General features: G+C 36.9%; 1 protein-coding gene across 11 annotated transcripts in view; it reads left to right on the top strand.

Annotated features, from left to right (window-relative positions):
- Nucleotides 1-20605, top strand: part of LOC106876392 (SMAD family member 4) — a 175643-nt gene that overhangs the window by 138548 nt on the left and 16490 nt on the right. For 6 of the 11 annotated variants that reach the window (XM_014924911.3, XM_014924909.3, XM_014924917.3 and 3 more), the window contains 2 exons: nucleotides 8858-8935; nucleotides 17751-17822. In XM_014924911.3, the coding sequence (XP_014780397.1) occupies nucleotides 8858-8935; nucleotides 17751-17822 (150 nt within the window). Of the gene's footprint in view, nucleotides 1-372; nucleotides 391-8857; nucleotides 8936-17750; nucleotides 17823-20605 lie in introns of all 11 variants that reach the window. The other 5 variants (XM_014924916.3, XM_014924914.3, XM_014924912.3 and 2 more) reach the window with 3 other exon arrangements.

The following is a 20605-nucleotide window of genomic DNA, read 5'->3' as shown; positions in this document are numbered from 1 at the left end:
ATATATGTATATGTGTGTGTATATATATGTATATATATATATATATATATATATATATATATATATATATATATATATATATACACACACACACACACATACATATATAGTAGCCTGTTTAGGCACAGCATATGTACCATTTCTTTCTCTAACACCTTCTAGTAAATACTAACATCCAGCCAGCCATGCATCATGCTAACTAACTGACTGACCAAAACACTCACTGGTTCTGCATCCTATAGTACTTAAGGGCCATTCTCCCCTCTGACTTGTGCATGACAAAAAACTGTAGTTTGTTTCAAATCAACCGAAATCGCTCTAGTGATAATCTACCTTCTCTCTCTCTCTTTTTCACATTTTTTCTCTCCTCAGTGATTCCAGTTCTTGTCGGTAAGTCTTCGTTTAGTGTTGTTGTTGTCATTGATGTTTTTCATCTTTTCTTTCCTTTTTCCCTCTTATGTAATTAACATTCTCATCTTAACCCTCATTATTGTATTATTATTATTATTATTATTATTATTATTACTTTGCTCTTGGTTTATTCATCTGTTATTTTTGTAGTCTGGTGAGGTATTCTGAGGATGTGTTTAAATGTATTATCATTATTATTATTATTATTATTATTCATTTGTGCTGTTTTTTCCCCCTTTTGTGAGAATCTCATGTCAAAAGTAGTTGCAGAAATATGTCTGCATGTGTGTATGTACATGTGCATGTGTGTACACACATACAGATATATATATAAACGATTGTTTCTATGTTTCATTATATATGAAAACAGTCAAGTGTTATTTGGAGCATCACTCAGTAATAGTACATTTAAGTAGAGTATCAATTCATTTTGACAAAGGAAAACAGTTGAGAGTGACTTCAAAGTTTAGTCTTACTTGCAGTTGTCAAACAGATAACTGCAACTAAGCTAAAATTTTGAAGTCACTGTCAACCATTTTGCTTGTAAAAATATGTTAGTTTGTATGTGTGTACACATTTAAGATTACTGATGAAAAAAGGCGTACTCAATACATGTAGAGTTTATTTGGATAATGTTAAACATCTTCTCCCAACATATTTGAAATTTTCATCCAGTGCAGTTAATAATAAACTGGCAATCTAAATGTCTGAGAAACTAGAAAGTAAGTCATTGAATCTATTCATTCATTCATATATTTATACACATATGTATATACATATAGATGTTTGTATATATATGTATGTGTGTGTATACATACATATATATATATATATATATATATATATATATATATTGAGAGATTTATGTCAAAGAAATTACAAACTTCAAGAGACATAAAATAAGTTGTTTTTAACCTTTAGCATGCTGTATGCACATCATGTTATCATATGAGTTTTCTCCCCTCTCAATGTACCAGCAGCTACCAGGGAGAAAACTCTATGGTGACATGATGCACCTAAGCATACTAAAGATTAATGGAGAAAATTGAAATCGATAAAGCGATAAATGACAATGTAAATATTAGATTTAAAAAGCCCTTGGACGGAAAAAGCTCACATCTGTTTACATGAGACATACCATATATATATGTGTGTGTGTATGTATACCACACACACACACACACACATATATATATATATATATATATATATAATTTGAAGAAAAGCAACAAAAATGAATTAGGTTATAGCAGTACGTACGTTTCGTACAAACTTCATTTATTTCTGTAGTGAGAACACCACATAAGATATGCAATGAAAATGTACTCCTTAGCTGCATAATGGAAGTTCATTTCAGAAAGTCATTTTGTAAATGTGTGCAAATACAAGAGTAGGAGATGAAGAAAATACCATCTTGACTGGGCTGGTATAAATGAGGTTGTTTTTGATTTGTTAGTGTTTTGGTTTTCCTTTGAAAGAGGAATTGATAAAAATATAATCAGCGTTTCAACTGTGTGTGAGTATATGTGTATGTGAATGTTTGTGTGTGTGTGCAATGGAAATGGGATGGTGAATGTTCAATGCTGAAAAGAAAAATCAAACAGCGTTTCAACTTTGTTCGAGTATATATGTGTAAGTGTGTGCATGTACAAGGGAAGTATATGAATGTTTGTATGTGTGATTATTATGTACCTTATATATAAAATACTACAATTAGCCGTCATTTTTGATGGCACAGAGTCAGCTAGTTTAACAAATAAATCCAGATCGTAGTGTTGTGAGTTGGTATTTCAATTAACAAGACATATGAGGGGTGTAGAGAGTGCAGTGATAGACTGGAGTAAATACCTTAGAGTATTTAGTTTCAGTTATCTCTGTCCTGAGTTCAAAATCCATTGGGGTCAATATGTTGCCTTTCATTGTTAGAGGAATCAATAATCATGATCATCATCACCATCATCATTGTTTACTCGGATAGCAAAGAGTCAATCGGGTGTATCCTTGTGTCAATGTGAGTAACCAGTGTTTAGAGTAGGTGCCTTTCTGGAATTAAACAACAGCTTTATTTTGGTGCCAAATATTCTTGTGTCTACTTTTTGAGATAATCTTTTGTTTCCGAGTAGCATGGTGGTACTATGCTTTTCTATTTTTTACCTTTGTCTGTGTATTGTGTGTGATGCAACGCAGCCTATTACTGCACCGTTGACCAATAGCTGCCTCTTCCCCCTTCTTCCTCTTAGCTTCTGCATCTCACCTGTCTCTATTATATATCTTGTTTAATGGTCAGTTGTAATTTGTGGTCAGTTGTTTGTGGTGGTCCATGGTTTGTGGTCTGTTCAGTCTCATGCTCTGTACAATATGCTGGAAATATATATACTGCTTAATATATATATATATATTTACATACACACACACACATACCAATGTACATGCATATACAAATACCTATATACAACATACATTCACACACTCACACACATACACACATATACATTTATAATTGAACACCCTTTGTTTACACAACCTCAGGTACTGTTTGTCCATTCTATCCAAGAACGTCAAATTTTTTTATCTCAAATCTTATGCATGCCAAAGGAGAGGAGAGAAATATTGTCATACACTTGTGTGTGTGTGTGTGTGTATATATATGTGTATATATATAGATGTCTTGTTTTGTTTTTTTCCTTCATGATTTCATGGTTTTTGTTAAATACTTTTTTTCCTATTTACAGGTAATTTTTATTTTATCACTTCAAAATTATTTTTACACTCTCAAAACAATAATGGTACTTGTGTATGTGTGAAAGAGAGAAAGAAACAAAAAATCTGTTTCAAGTACAGTAGAAGTATATTTTGGTGTTGTATATAATTACAATATAATATAGAAGATGGAACGATAACAATTAACTCTGATGTTTATATTTTTAAATAATATTTTAATATGCATACCTCATTTAATACATGTGCAGAGGGAGAGGGAGAGACTGATACGATAGTATTTGTATTTATAAATATATGTGTGTGTATATGTGAGTGTATATGTGTGTATATTAGACTACAGTTTTGCACCTTGGAGATTGAACTTTAAGGACTCATCTTTACAGTCAAGTGTCATACCCTAGAATTTACTCCTGTTCTCACCAAATTCTTTTCTTCATACCGTCATTCTCTACAGAGATATACCCTGACATTTGGAAGCACACACCACTGTGTTGCATTTCAAAGAAAGGCAGTGCCTCCAACCCAGCCAACTATCATCCTGGTGTTCTAACCTCATGACCATTGACATTGACTTTCTTCAACACCTTGAAACTCATTCTGTTGTCCTCGGCATCTCGTATGGCTTCTGCAGAGCCAAGGCCACTGGTGATCTTCTCTGTAATGTCATTCACCAGTGGGTTCTTGCTTTAAAGAAGTTTGGTGAAAGAAGTGTTTCTCTGGATACCAAGAAAGCTTTCAGCCATGACTGGCATGCAAACCTCCTCTCATAACTTCCTACCTATAGACTTCACTCATCTCTCATCTATTAGTTCAATAGCTTCCTATTTGATTATACAGTTGCAGCATGTGTTCACTGTGTTGTTTCTACTTCACTCTCAGACAACTCTAGTGTTCTTCAGGTTTCATTTTGTCACTCATTGACTTGCCGTTACATCCAACAGTATCCACTCTTATGCAGACAACATGACCATTCATTTCTCTTTAGCTGTCTCCAGTTGTGCCATCACTCACCTAGAGCCCAGGCACCGCATGCCAAATCTGCACTGATTCTATAAACAGAGACCTTCAATGGGGCCAGCATTGCAACAGTGCTGGCCAGAAAAACTCAAGAACTACTCATTTCCAGAAAATACCACAGCATGCACCCCACTAAACATGATTGGCACTCAGCTGGAGCCATCACAGTCTCTCCAAATGCTGGACTGCATTGTCACCAAGAATTTCTCCTGGTGAGCGCACATCTTTAGCATAACTAGGACTGCATCACAAAAACTGGCCCTTCTCTTTAGGACCACAAAATATTTTAGCTTCCAACAGCTGCTGTTAACTTTACGGGGCTTAAGTGAAGTGCATCCAGAGAAGGTCCACTCAGCTAATTGGTTTTCAGTCACTTACAAACATACTCCAGACAAGCTTGCTGTCTCTTCTCCCTATGTTTTCTATTGCTACTATAGTAGCCTTTGATCAAATAACTCCACTACTCAGGCACCTGTGATTCACTTTTGGTGCTTCCAACCCTGGCACCCCTACATAAACTATTTTGCTCAGACCTTTCTTCCCAGAATATCAGCCCTCTGGGATCTTTTCCTTGTCCATGCCTTTCCTGTAAGAGTTTAAATCGAATATTAACAGTATTAAACTCACCAATTTGGAAGACCTGCAAAGATCAAGGCAATGTCTTCTCCTTCAGGCTCAACAACTATAAAAAAAAAGGGGGTGAAATAAAGAATAAGGAAGTTTTTCTATGGTCATAGCTTTTTTTTTTATATTATTGATAAGAGTTTCAGCCCTGACGTCATCACCCCAGTTAATTCTTTCTGATCTTGTAGTATACAAATAAGGTCGATCTTGTGTTTGTTGTGTTTGCTTTTGTTTCACATGGACATTGTCGTTTTCATGTTAGTGGTGGGATGGTTTTACTGTCAGGGTAATTATCGGTGGGGCTGGGCGTCCCTTACTACCAGCATAGTGGAACAGATACGGTACGCTTTCACACACATGAAAAGGGGAAAAAACTTCTTATCCAAACAGTTACGGAACAAACACCTCCTTTTTTAAGTGTTTAAAAACTGGAAATTGTTTTGGTCAGCCAAGCCAAAAAACAAAAAGATGTACAGAGTTACGTCCCTTGGTTAGTATGGAAAATACTGGTGCTCAATATTGTAACTACGGCAATGAGATATAGATTTATTCACCTCCCTACTGATGGCAGGGTCAGTAAACTAGCAGCTTAATATCAATACTATGATAAAATATAATGTTCGAATATAAGCCACACGTTCGTGAGTTCAGATCTTAGTAGAAGCCATTGTGTTGTTATTTGACCATGGCAAGGTACGTAACTCTGTTTGCCAAACTAATAAAAGCTCCATTTTTATTTCTTTTGTGAGGCGTTTGCAGCAGAATGGACATCAAACTATAAAAAATGATTATTGCAATATGATATAAAAGCAAGTTTGGAAAGATAAATGTGAAACAGCAAAATATATTGCATATGATTTACGTGTGATATGATATATAAAAACATTCACGTGCAATATGTGTGTGTGTGTATATATCTCTTTTACTCTTTTTACTTGTTCCAGTCATTTGACTGCGGCCATGCTGGAGCACCGCCTTTAGTCGAATCAAATCGACCCCAGGACTTATTCTTTCTAAGCCTAGTACTTATTTTATCGGTCTCTTTTTGCCGAACCGCTAAGTTACGGGCACGTTAACACACCAGCATCGGTTGTCAAGCGATGTGGGGGGGGGGGGGCAAACACAGATACACAATATATACACACATACATATATATATACATATATACGACGGGCTTCTTTCAGTTTCCGTCTACCAAATCCACTCAAAAAGCTTTGGTCGGCCCGAGGCTATAGTAAAAGACACTTGCCCAAGGTGCCATGCAGTGGGACTGAACCCGGAACCATGTGGTTGGTAAGCAAGCTACTTACCACACAGCCACTCCTGCGCCTATATATATATATATACACAGAGTGGCCCGAAAGTTTTTACGTAAGCACTTTAAATTTCATTTAAAACGTTTTATTACATTTAAATTTCTATCTTACAATCATATTGATTATTATATAAATCAGCATAGAATAATGGTTTCATATATTTTTTTATAAATAAGATCTAAACTGTTAATATATATGAATGCGAAAGAGATAGTTGAATAACTGTAAACCTACTTTTGGGCCACCCTATGTATATATATATATATATATATATGTACAATTAAACCTTGGGAGAGGCATTATGCCGGTAATAAACACACGCACTGGTTCAGTCCTTTATTAATTTATATAGTTTTTTGTTAAGTTATTTCATTGCACTCTTGCAATCTCTTCAGTAACTTGTCTCTCCACTTCCATTTATTTTGAATAAATGAAAGTGGAGAGACAAGTTACTGAAGAGATTGCAAGAGTGCAATGAAATAATTTAACAAAAAACTATATAAATTAATAAAGGACTGAACCAGTGCGTGTGTTTATTACCGGCATAATGCCTCTCCCAAGGTTTAATTGTATTTCTTTCAACACACGTATCCACATCAAGAATCTTGCACACGAAATACACATGAAATATATATATATATATATATATATATATATATATGTATATATGTATGTATATTTAAACACACCCACACACACACACATCTGGTATGTATAATAATGAAGTGAAAATTGAGCAAAAGGAGAAGCCTCTATGCCAAGCAGTTCCCCAAACTTCTTGTTTTATATTCACGAGAGACATTAGAGAAAATGAAAACATTTTGATGCACTTTTGTGTTGAGTCAAAAATATATTTAAAGAAAAGAGTAATTAGGATATGTTTAGCCTATGAATATGAGTACTTTAAACTGCAGAAAAACTGTATCAAGTACTTACATCTTTACTTAATAATAAATGAATCTTAGTTATCAGAACTTAATAGAATTGTTTTTCTTTTTCTTTTTATATTTTGATAAAATATAATTTTATCATTTTCGCACTACGCCATTGCGCTACAACATCAAATATGCATTTAGATGCATGCATGGCTGTTGTAGTTAAGAAGCTTGCTTTGCAAGCATGTCATCTTGGGTTCAGTCCCATTGTGTGGCACCTTGGGGATATGTCTTCTATTGTAGCCCCAGGCCAACCAATGCCTCCTGAGGGAATTTGGTAGATAGAAATTGCGTGGAAGCCCATTATGATTATAAAATATTAAAAAATAGCATTATTTTTTTTAAATGAACAAGTTGTGCATTCAAGCCCCACCATGGCCAACTCTGCCTTCTGTCTTTCCTGTATTTTTAAACCAAAACACTGGAGTTCGTTTAAGCAACCTTCATCCCCAAAACATAACCTTGGGCCTTTTTGTGTGTGTGTATGGAAGTTAACATTTTTATTCTTATGGTCAACAAATTTGCAGAATTAATTGAGTAGCAAGACAGCAATTCCTTACAAAATTTAGTTTATGGCTTCTTACATTTTGAGTTCAAATCTTACTGAGATGGCTTTCCCTTCCATTTTTTTTTTCCAGGTCAATAAATTAAAGTACTAGTCAAGTACTGGGGTTTAATTGAATCAACTTTATTTTCCCCTCTAAAAGTGTGTTGCCTTATGTCTATGTTGAAAATTATTATCATCATCATCATCATGGTGAGGAGCTGGCAGAATTGTTAGCCTGCCAGACAAAAGGTTTAGTGACATTTCATCCAGCTTTATGTTCTGAGTTCAAATTCTGCCACTGCTCACTTGGCCTTTCATCCTTTTGGGGTCGATAAATTAAGTACCAGTGAAACACTGGGGGTCAATGTAATCGACTAGTTTCAGGTCTTGTACCTTTAGTAGAAAAGATTATTATTATTATTATTATTATTATTATTATTATTATTATTATTATTATTGTTATTGTTATTATTATTATTATCATTATTATTATTATTCAGAGTGGTTACTTAACTCTCGAAGTGGTTGGCATTAGGAAGGGCATCCAGCTGTAGAAACTCTGCCAGATCAGATTGGAGCCTGGTGCTGCCATCTGGTTCGCCAGTTCTCAGTCAAATCGTCTAACCCATGCTAGCATGGAAAGCGGACGTTAAACAGTGATTATTATTATTATTATTATTATTATTATTATTATTATTATTATTATTATTATTATTATTATTGAGCCAGCAAGGTGGCAGATTTGTTAGCATACCGGGCAAAGAGCTTAGAGGCATTTCATCCATATTTATGTTTATGGGTTCAAATTCAGCCAAGGTTGAGTTTGTCTTTCATCTTTTAAGAGTCAATAAAATAAGTACCAGTTGATTACTAGAGTTAATGTACTTGACTTACCCGTCCCCCAAAATTTCAGGCCATGTGTCAAAATTTGAAATCATTGTCATTGTTTTTATTATTATCATTAACGTAATTATTTAACGCTGCAAGGTGGCAGAATTGTTAACACACTGGGTGAAATGCTTAGCGGTATTTCGTCTGCTGCTACATTTTGAGTTCAAATTCTGCCAAGGTAAACTTTGCCTTTCATCCTTTCAGGGTCAATAATTTAAGTACCAGTGAAAATTTCAGACCTTGTGCCTGTAGTAGAAAGGATTATTATTATTATTATTATTATTATTATTATTATTATTATTATTATTATTATTATTATTATCATTATTTTTATTTATCACATTTTGCATGTTTTTTTTAAAAATAAATTTATTGTTTCCGTTCTCTATTTCAGGGACCAGTGGAATGGGAGCATCGATGGGCACAGGATATGACAGTTACAGTGCAGGAATTTCAGCTGCGTACTCTCGAAGTAAGATGACCTTCTCTTTCTGCTTTGCACCTGTTCCCTCTCTCTCCCTCTCTATCTCTCTCTTTCTGTTTCTCTCTCTCTCTCTCTCCGTACTAAAGATGCCAATGTACAGCAATGTAATAAAGCATACTATTGCAACAAGCTAACCCAATGTATTTCCTTGACATGCAATACTAAATTCAGATTTGTTGAGGAACCAAAATGAGTGTTGTCTGTTCTGCAATGTAGAGCTATTGTCATTTATCTGCTGAATGTCTATAGAAGCTGGAATAATTTTCTCTGCTTCTCCTGTCCTAACAACAATATATATGACTAAGTCAAGCTGAGTAAGAAGTAAGCTGGAATGGTTAATTATTTCACATCTTGTCGATGGCACTTCTCTAACCCTTCATAGCCCAATTCACAGATTACTATATTTCACTGCATTGTGTCCATAGCCAAGTCACTTAACTTTCAGATCCAGTCCACCTGGTTGTAACATAAATACTGCAAGACAGATGATATCATGCACTGTGACCATGGCCCTGTGTCACTTGACCATCAAAAGCCCAGTCCACTTGGTTGAACGGAATGGTGTATTTCATTCCAATAGATAGTACCAATACTGTAAAATCACTGTTAAACTGATAATGGGAATCTAGATATTCTGAGAATGAGAGTCAAGCATCCATAGACACAGTATAGTGTCAGTAGCAATGGAAGGAACTCTTGCCATCAGCAGTGTCTTAAAAATAACAAATCATATACATATTTGCAGATCCATTAAAAACAAACCTCCACCAACTATTCTGCCTATATATCTGTGCACACCTTTCAATGCTGTGTATGCCATTAGGTCTGCAAATCTAACGGAGGCCCCAAAAGACATTTTAAAACCCACAAAGATCAGAACTTAACTGCAGCTCTTGGTGGTCCAAATCAGATATGCAATCTATGTGGGAGTCTTTTCAGTACATTGTCTGGTTTAAAACACCACATCAGATGCCATGATGGCTCTAAGGTGTAGGTACAAGAGATGGTCAGACTCTGCATTAAGGAGTTGACCAGTGAAACTTGAAGCAGATAAAGCCATAATTAATAGCTTGTAAAATATTGGGCTGAAACCCCTTGGGATAGGAAAAGTCAGAGGCTGCCTGAAGGGCCAGAACCCACATCTGTTATTAACATGACAGACGTTCTACCATTGGACCAAAACAATCTTTCAAATTGCTTTGTCCATTTTAGGAACTTCATGATTTTACTAACAAGAATTGTATGTTGTTGGCATCATAAGAATTTCTAAACTTTGAGAGAATGCCAAATAATTCTTCTTGTTTGGAGGTGAAACCCAAAGCAGATAAAGGATTATATATTATATATATATATATATATATATACATTTTAAGCTGAGGTTTCCTTTTTGTGCCAACTTCTACATACATACCTACATACCTACATGCATATATATATTTATGCTTTTATTGTATATATTTAAGATATTTAAAGTAGTGGAAATATTTAAAACACTGGAATACAAAATTAAGGGCTTCCACATGTCTTTCCTCTTTTTTCTAAATTCCAATCTCAAGATTTTACTTCACCTAGCAATAAAAGGGTGACATAAAAATTATGTTTTGAAAAATAATAATAATAATAATAATAATAATAGTTCTTTTTTTTAAACTAAATTCTGTGCAATATTAAGTCTCTCCAATATTTATTCTCAATCCTCATCATCATCATCATCACCATCACACTTCTGCTTTTCCGTCCATGATGGCATGGCTGGAAGGGATGTCATAGTCTATGTCATCTTGCAAAGCAGCATCAGGGAAAGCCAGCCTACTTTAGGGTTGTGAGCACCTTACAGTGCAGACTAGCTGCATTTTCTCTTGCCTCCAAACATTGGAGTGGTTGCCCCATGTAAGGAGGACTAAAAGTGTCCCATCTGCCTTGCATTATTTCTTATTCAGAGTTACTGCCCTTCCCAACGAGTAACCAGCAATCTGGATTTAGGAGTCCACGTCTCATATATGCATTTCATTTTAACATGCTTTCTGCCCTTTGTTGCACCTATCATGCATATTGGGTGCTGATTGTAGAGTTTACATCTTTGCATGAGTTATTAAGTGAATGGCATGTCTCAGCTTTGTCTACCCTATAGCGTTTCTGTTCCTTCTTTAAAACAATGCATCGCATTACAACACCAGTACTAAAGGGGGTTGTCCCCTAAAAGACCAGAGCCTCTCCTTCCAACCTATACTGTCTTTAATCCTTCTTCCCTCTTTGATATACGGTTTCGCCAGCTGGAAGCTATACAGTAACTAAGTGCTGACATGTAGACTAAAGTTTGTAGGACCCAAACTATCAAGACTTGTAATAGAGGAGAAGCAAGTGGGAACCCCAACAAAGGACTTGACATTAAAATAGACTGGAAACAAATAACAATGACAACTATTTCTAAGGTAGGCCTGAGATTTCAGGTGAGAGGTTGGCCAGTTATATCAACCCCAGTACTTGACTGGTACTTTATCTTGTCAGGGTTGACAGGATTTGAACTCAGCATATAAAGAGCCAGAACAAATACCACGAGGCATTTTTCCCAATGCTCTAATGATTCTTCCAACTCACTGCCTTAATAATAATAATAATAATAATAATAATAATGATGATGATGATGATTCTTTCTATTATAGGCACAAGGCCTGAAAATTGCGGGGAGAGGGGTAAGTCGATTACATCGACCCCAGTGCGTAACTGGTACTTTTTCAATCAACTCCGAAAGGATGAAAGGCAAAGTTGACCTTGACGGAATTTGAACTCAGAATGTAGCAGCAGATGAAATACCACTAAGTATTTCGCCCAGCATGCTAACGATGCTACCAGCTTGCCGCCTTAATAATAATAATAATAATAATAATAATAATAATAATAATAATAATACTCCTTTCTACTAAAGGTACAAGACCTGAAATTTGTGGGGAGGGGACTAGTCAATTACATCGACCCCCAGTGCTCAACTGGTACTTATTTTATTGACCTCGTAAACCTGAAAGGTAAAGTCGACCTCGGCAGAATTTGAACTCAGAATGTAAAGACAGATGAAATGCTGCTAAGCATTTTTGCCCAGCATGCTTAATGATTCTTCCAGCTCACTGCCTTAATAATAATAACAATAATAATCCTATCTCCTATAGGCACAAAGCCTGAAATTTTGGAGGAGGGAGCTAGTCACTTGGGTCAACCCCAGTACTTCACTGGTATTTATTTTATCAACCCCAAAAAGAACAAAAGCCAAAGTAACCTCGACATACATACCTTGTCATTGGCATACATTCATTCTTTATCTCCTTTATTTTGATCCTTAAAATGTTTATTTTTAAATGTCCGGTTGCCAAGAAGTAATACAATATTGATGTTGTATCTCTACTTCTGTTTTTCTGAGTTTAGAGTTCAGATCCTACCCTAAGGCAAATTTGTTTTTCATCTTTCATCAGCTTCTTGTCGAGGTTCTGGTGGGATTCACAAGTTTGTAAGGAAGAATATTTTAACCTGAAGTGGGTGGCATAGCATATGGGAGCAGTCATTGGAACATGAATGGGTCACTTTCATATAATCTTTCAAATTATCAATATCAACATTTGTATGAAGTGGAGGTACATGGCACTGGGGTCGATGTAATTGACTTAATCCCTTTGTCTGTTCTCTTGTTTGTCCCCTTTTTGTTTAGCCCTTTGTGGGCAATACAGAAATAAGAAACGTTAGCATGCCAGGCGAAATACTTAGCAGTATTTCATTTGTCTTTATGTTCTGAGTTCAAATCTTGCCGAGGTTGACTTTGCCTTTCATCCTTTCAGGGTCGATAAATCAAATACCAGTTGCATACTGGAGTTGATCTAATCGACTCCCCCCCCCCCCAAAAAAAAAATTGGGGGCCTTGTGCCTAGAGTAGAAAAGAATATTCCTTACCTCATAGATTTCTAAACCTCTCTACTCCTACCTTAAACCTCAAGGCTAATGTGAACCCTATTGCAGAGTGGTCGGCTTAGCAGAGAAAGAGACACTGTTTTCATCTAATTTTTTAATTGCCTGTGTCCTTACTTGTAAAAATAAACCTAATTTATTAGTTCCAGAGTCCTTTTTTTTTTAGGCAAACTGACCGATTTGGCATGAACAACAGATGTAGCGTTAAATATTAATTACCCTCTACACATTCCTTAAATCTGAAGCTGAGCTTTTTTAGAAAGTTTGTTACTTTCATATAATCTCTTGGAGTTATCTGAAGCCCACTACATCTACAATAGGATTTAAGGATATAACAACACTTTTGAAAGTGGAGGGGCATAGAAGAGTTCAAGGTTATTTCAGTTCCAGATTTTTAATCAGAAATTTCTGCTTTTGCTTTCCGCATTATATAAATTTACTTTAATTGGAGAGACTTCAATTGCACACATTAGTGGGTGGATGGGGTTTAAAAAGTAGTGGGGAAGGGATGCAGTGAAGGGCAAGCACGTTTACAATGTGAAAATTTGCCCTTTTTCTATCAACAATTTTTCCCCCATTTTCCTTATACACCCATTTCTTTTTTTTTTTTTTTTTTACACTTTCTCATATTTGTTTGCTCTCTCTCTCTCTCTCTCTCTCTCTTACACTATTATACTTTCTATTGTTGCTTCAATGTAGCACTTTTTAAATTTTGGCCACTGCTGCCACATATTTCATCTTGTTGTTTACTTCTTTGTTTGTTTTTTGTTAATTTCTTTTTATTTTCTTTCGATTTTTTTTTTTTTTTTGCCTTTTAACTGTTGCCATGCATCATCATCATCATCATCATCATCGTTGTTGTATCACTTCTCCCTTTTGCCTTTTTTCTCTCTTTCTCTCTCTCTCTCATTCTGCCCCTTGTGTGCTTTATGTTGTGCTTGTAATCATTCAGTCATTACTCCATTTGTTTAGTGGGGTGGGCAGGCAGGCGGATGGGGTATCTCCTATTCTTTTGCATCACCACAAAATTATTGCAAGTGTTGTAACTGAAGTGAAGTGAGAATTACATTCTCACGACCACCACCACCGCCATCACTTGTTTTTGCCTTAGATGTTGTCTCTCGTTCCTTTTCTCTCTCTCTCTCTCTCTCTCTCTCTCATCACATCAGCAAATATTCTTGATGTATATACATTCTATTTTCATCCATCGCCATACAGACTCATTCACCCATCAACCATCACAACCACATAATCATCATCATCATCATTAACATCAACATCATCACCATCATATAACCTCACTTCCCACACCACCCTGCTCCAGTCTTCTCCCCATTTTTCATATCTTTCCAGAATGTTCTAATTTTCTTTCCTATGATTTTTGTGTGTGTGTGTGTGTGTGCATATTTTTTTTTTATGAAATGCTATTGAGAAGCATATACGATTGATCCACCAGTTCATTCCCTTTCACTCACTCATCGTCACACACTGTCTCCATCTCACCTTCCTCTTTATAATCCCACGCCTTCTCTCTCTCGGTCTCTGGCATTCTTGTGTCTGTAAGGAATATTTTCTATTCATTAGCTTAGAGTAGGTTTACGATTGGAGTAAGACAGAGGTAAAGAAGTGTACAGATACACCACCCTTACAAAGGAGCCAATGAAGACTCCTCTATGCATTCAACTGACCTGCTAGAAATAACAGTCAAATCTCCCTCAAATTACACTTTATATCTTGCCCAGCGTCGCCTTTCTGGCACTTGTGCCCGTGGCATGTGTAAGGACTTTCGAGTGAGATCGTTGCCAGTGCCCCTGGACTGGCTCTTGTGCGAGTGGCACATAAAATACACCATTTTGAGCGTGGCCGTTGCCAGTACCGCTTGACTGGCCTTCGTGCCGGTGGCACGTAAAAGCACCCACTACACTCTCGGAGTGGTTGGAGTTAGGAAGGGCATCCAGCTGTAGAAACTCTGCCAAATCAGATTGGAGCCTGGTGTAGCCATCTGGTTTCACCAGTCCTCAGTCAAATCATCCAACCCATGCTAGCATGGAAAGCGGACGTTAAACGATGGAAACCATGTAGTTGGCAAGCAAGTTTCTTAACGCACATACTTACTCCTCAGTAAGGAGTCTAGCAAAAGTGGAATACCAGAATGGTAAAGTAAGGTTATTGGACTGCCTGTTCATGGTTTGCAGATTGAAATTATGCTACATGCACTCTGTTGTTATTGTTTCTCTGAGCACAACAGAGAGAAGAGTCATACAAAAAAAGCAAGGGTATTCCATTTGTTTACAGGGTGGGTAGGTAGAAGAAAGATTTCAAAGAATAGTAAAAAAAAATAAATGCAGTTTGGATAGGTAGAAGAATTTCTAGAAATAGTTAACTCCAAAGAATATTCTTTTCTACTCTAGGCACAAGGCCTGAAATTTTGTGGGAGGGGGCCAGTTGATTAGATTGACCTCAGTATGCAACTGGTACTTAATTTATTGACCCCGAAAGGATGAAAGGCAAAGATGACCTCGGTGGAATTTGAACTCAGAATGGCATGCTAACGTCTCGGCCAGCTTGCCACCTTAACTCCAAAGAATATTACATTGTCTTGTGTCTGTAGCATGGAGGTGGGGAACAGGGAATGATTAACACCACCTCCCTTTAGCTGTTACCATGGCAATATAGACGCACTGTAGCTGGATGGCATTGTTATGGTACCACTATCAGTCTACATCATCATCATCATTTAACGTCCGCCTTCCATGCTGGCATGGGTTAGACGGTTCAACAGGAGCTGGCCAGGTAGAAGTCTACACCCGGTTTTTACAGCTGGTTGCCCTTCTTAACACCAGCCAACCCGCAGAGTGGACTGAGTGCTTTTTATATGGCACCAGCACAGGTGAGGTCAGTTTTGGCAAGGTTTTTACAGCTGGATGCCCTTCTTAACACCAGCCACCCCACAAAGTGGACTGAGTGCTTTTTATATGGCACCAGCACAGGTGAGGTCAGTTTTGGCAAGGTTTTTACAGCTGGATGCCCTTCTTAACACCAGCCACCCCACAAAGTGGACTGAGTGCTTTTTATATGGCACCAGCACAGGTGAGGTCAGTTTTGGCAAGGTTTTTACAGCTGGATGCCCTTCCAAACGCCAACCACTTTACAGTGTGGACTGAATATGTTTTTGATGTAGCACTAGCACCTGCAGGGTCACCAAGTAAGTTACAAGACCAGGAATTTTGAAAGGGGACGGGGTGTTGGAGGAGGTGATCTTGTGACAGGTATAAATATCAATTTCAAATTTTGATACAAGGCCAGCAATTTTGAGGTGGGACTAAAATGGTTACATCAACCCTGGTGCTCACCTGCTTGTTATTTTTATCTACCCCAAAAGGATGAAAGGCAAAGCTGACCTCAGCAAAATTTGAACTCCGAACATAAAGATGGACGAAATGCTGCTAAACGTTTTGCCTGGCATGCTCATAGATGTGCCAGCTCACCACCTTTTGCATGTACAAATATTCTTTTCTACTCTCTAGGCACAAGGCCCAAAATTTTTGGGGAGGGGATGGGGCAGTTGATTAGATAGACCCCAGTATGCAACCGGTACTTAATTTATCAACTCCGAAAGGATGAAGGGCAAAGTCAATCTTGGCAGAATTTGAACTCAGAACTTAAAAACAGATGAAATACCACTAAGTATTTTGCTCAGTGTGCTGATTCTTATTTCTTTATTGTCCACAAGGGGCTAAACATAGAGGGGACAAACAAGGACAGGCAGAGGGATTAAGTTGATTACATCAACCCCAGTGTGTAACTGGTACTTAATTTATCGACCCTGAAAGGATGAAACGCAAAGTCGACCTTGGCAGAATTTGAACTCAGAACGTAACGGCAGACGAAATACCGCTAAGCATTTTGCCCGGTGTGCTAACGTTTCTGCCAGCTCGCCGCCTTATATTGAATATGTTGATGTATTACGTGGTCAGTAAGAACTGAAGGATTAGAAGGGGTGAAAATAAAAGATAAAGAGATTACAGCCGTTGTTAGCTTTGTTCATAGAGCCAAACTGTGATCAAAGATGTTCCAGTTGTGTGACCACCCTGTCTTCTGTTTAGGGTTTCTAAGGAGGGTGCAATTTCAAGGGAGATTTTGTTCTTATTTCTAGCTGGTTGAGAAACAACACAGACGCTCCCTCTTCGGTTCATTGTGATGGAGATAAATGTATTTTGTGAAAAGGATGGTATGGAGATATCACAGCTGTGATTATTGAAGGCTGGGATAGATGATACCTTGGAGATTGTAAGAGTTGTGGGTGGGGTGCAGGCAATCAGTTCTATAACCCTCGAGTGTTAAAGGACCCAGTATTTCATACCTTTACAATAATAATCTTCATTCTAATTGAAACAAGTTCACCTACCATCCTTTCAGTCTGTCTTAATACTTCTGGGTCTTCCTTTGAATTAAGTTTAGTTCTCACCTATCTTCCTTCCTTTCTCTCATAACATGCATGCACACATGCACACACACAGCTTTTTCCTCTTACCGCTACTCCGTCTGTTCTTTGATTTCTCTGCCTCTCTTTCTCTTGTCTCCTTTCTTTCGTTCACCCTCTTCCCCCAATCTCTAACTTTTTTCTTTTCTTTTCAAAATGGAATATTCCAGACACAGGTGTTGCCATATTTCTTCACACATACCTGCTCCTCCTCTCCCCTCTCTTTTTCTGTCTCTCTCTCTCCTTCCCTCCATCACCAGCAGTGGTCACAATTTTTTGTCGTTGCCGTCGACAGAGGAGAAATAAAGCCAGCCTTTGCGCCACCACTTGTGAGTTTTGTGTTTCTGAATGCCTAGTTTTGTATTGCAGGTACCACCACAAGTTGGGCTGGCAATAACACCGCCACATACACACAAACAGTTGCCCAAGATAGTCAATACTGTAAGTAAGTGCTCGGGCAGCTCACTCAACTTTGCATGACCCTAGACAGTCTTGTAAGGCAGGACATTGACCTCCATGCCCATCCACCCCACTGGCTATTTTGTTTTCGTTTTCTAAATGGTTTTATCCACTTTAGGGAATTTCATATCTAATATGATTTCTAAACAAAGCCACAGATACTCAACAAATAAATTTAATTGGACAACTCTGAATTAGACAAAACAATGCGAAAGTATTTTACAAGAAGATGCTGAAACATTTCTGGCTTTAAGGGCATCACGAAAGACCTGGTTGGAGACCCAACCTTCCGAGTTCTTTTATAGGGCTTAGAAAAACTGAAGGACTGCTGCAATAAGTATGTGAATCTGAGAGAGGAATATGCTAAATAAAATCATAATTAATTGATCCTCCTGTAATTATCTATTACCCAAAACCAGGCTTTTCAGCACCCCTTCATATATATAGTTGCTTGACCTGCTTAATGTTACATATGATTTCTCCCATGCTGTTATTTCCTTGAAAACTCCTTATACTCTTCAGAATGTGGTCTAAGTAAGCCCTCGGTAGACTTTCTATCAAGTCGTTCTAGCCGCTAAATTATATTAACTATGCTTACCTTCATTCCTCTCCTCTATGCCACTTCCACCACCTCTTTTTTCCAATATGGACCACACAAGCATGCCACTGTATCAATGAAAGCTTCTGTGTAGTTCCTAAACCTGATTAATTTTCCTTAACGCAGTAGTTCTCAACTAAGGTCTATATGACCCTTGGGGATCCTATAGGATTCTGTTGTTAAAGTTTATGTGCAATAAATTGGTTATATTTCACCAGTACACAAAATATTTTAACAATATTTTTATACAATTCCTAATATAATTTAATCATAAAAATATAATAGGATTTTTTTTTAAATATTGAATGGCTATTAGGGGCCACTCAAGTAAAACAAGAATCAAAGGTGTCCAAAGGCAAAAAAACTCGTTGAGTACCACTGCTTTAATTCATTTCCTACAAACTTTAAAATGGCAAGCATGCCAGTCACTGAGTGAATCATCAATAAAGTCATTTGACCTACCCAATATAGCAGTCAAATCTTCCTCAATAATTTTCTAGGGACCACATGAGTCAGTAAAGCATTACCAAGGTTGACTTAATCAATATTATCATTAAAGGTATGCTGTTTACAAGCTTTAAAACTAGAGGCATTCTGGCTCTTAACTACTAAATTTGAAGACACCACATTCATAATGAAGACAATATGGCTATATTTGGACCATTGGTTGGGCCATTAAGTACAAGCCTATCATATCTGCATACCTACATATACAGGAACTATGGGTTGGTCCTAAGCAAAGTTCCTGTTTAACCCTTTAGCATTTAAACTGGCCATATTAGGTCCAAATATTCTATCTGTTTTATGTTCAAACCAGTCAGAGCCAGCCTTTCATATCTACTCTACAATGTCATCCTGAAAATAAACAATCACGTCATTGAAATTTCAAAGCTACAAGATAATTATGCATGATTAATTCAAAACAATGAGAATAGGCATTACATTTGATTAAGTAATCTCTATGCTAAAAGGTTCAGAATAACCAGAACTACACAACCCTAAACTTTCAGCTTCTGTTTAGGAGAATGAGGAAGGGATTTATTGATTATGGTAGCATTACAAATGCTTCAATATGCTCCTATCAAGTAGTAATAATCAATCAGTAGTTCACACACCGTGCCCAAGACAAGGCCTGCTCTCAAAACCTCAGTGCACCTGTTTGTCAGTAGGTACCATGGATCAGTGTTGTTGACACTGTAGAAACAACTGGTCGGCAGTGCCAAGTTCAAAGTCTCCCATGGATGTCTCTAGCAAAGGAGCAAGGTCCTAGTGGTCTTGCCTAATATAAGTTCTTTAAGCCTGGTTCCGTTGATGGACACATGTGCAGTGATTTAACAACAGGAGCCTAGGAATTCTAACCCAATCTCAGGAGCTACCCAGAATTTCAAATGGAGGTTTTGATAGTGAACTTCTACTTCAATCAAAACTTATAGCAGTCACTGTGTGTGTGTGTCTGTGTATAAATACATGCTCACATGTGCAATATTAATTAAAGGTTTCAGATTGTGTTTCTTGCATATTTCTCAAAACTCTTTAATGTAATTAATTAGGTGTATGAAAGACTAAAATGTTGAGGTATCTGTGGCTGTTAATCAAAGTTGGGGGCTTGCTTCCTTCCATTGTTAATTTGATATCTGCATTCCCAATTTTTATAGAAAGCAAGTTTTCTCAAAGTAGTGACAAAGGGAAGCTTAAGTCTTCAGTAACTCTACTGTTTTAAAGCCCTTTTTCCTGAAATTCTAATATATATTCTTTATTTCCTCCCCGTCTCAAAAAAAAAAAAAAAAAAATTAAAGCAAAATTCAACCAAACTCTGTCCTACCTTACTGATATGTCTTCAGTTGCTGTTTAACTCTCTTAGAACTTAGCAACTTGCCCTAACTCCTACATCTATTCAACCTTAAAACTCTCCAATTAACTTCTTCAGAACACAAGTTTTTTCCTTCCTCACTTTTAATTGTCTAATTTCATTTAATTTATTTCAATTTATTTTATTTCATTTTTGAATATTTTTTTTAACCCTCACTTTTTTTTCTTCTTACTCTAACCTGTCTACTCTCTTTCTCTCCCCCCCCCTCCCTCTCTCTCAGTTGCATTCACAGATATATTGCTTCTACATATTGAATGAAGAGATTGACATTGGATACAGAGATTATAATATAGATCA

The sequence above is a fragment of the Octopus bimaculoides genome, chromosome 14, assembly GCF_046866305.1.
Source record: "Octopus bimaculoides isolate indiv1 chromosome 14, ASM4686630v1, whole genome shotgun sequence".
Classification (NCBI taxonomy): Eukaryota; Metazoa; Mollusca; class Cephalopoda; order Octopoda; family Octopodidae; genus Octopus; species Octopus bimaculoides.
Note: the sequence above shows the minus strand (reverse complement) of the source record. Positions and strands in the feature narration are given on the sequence as shown.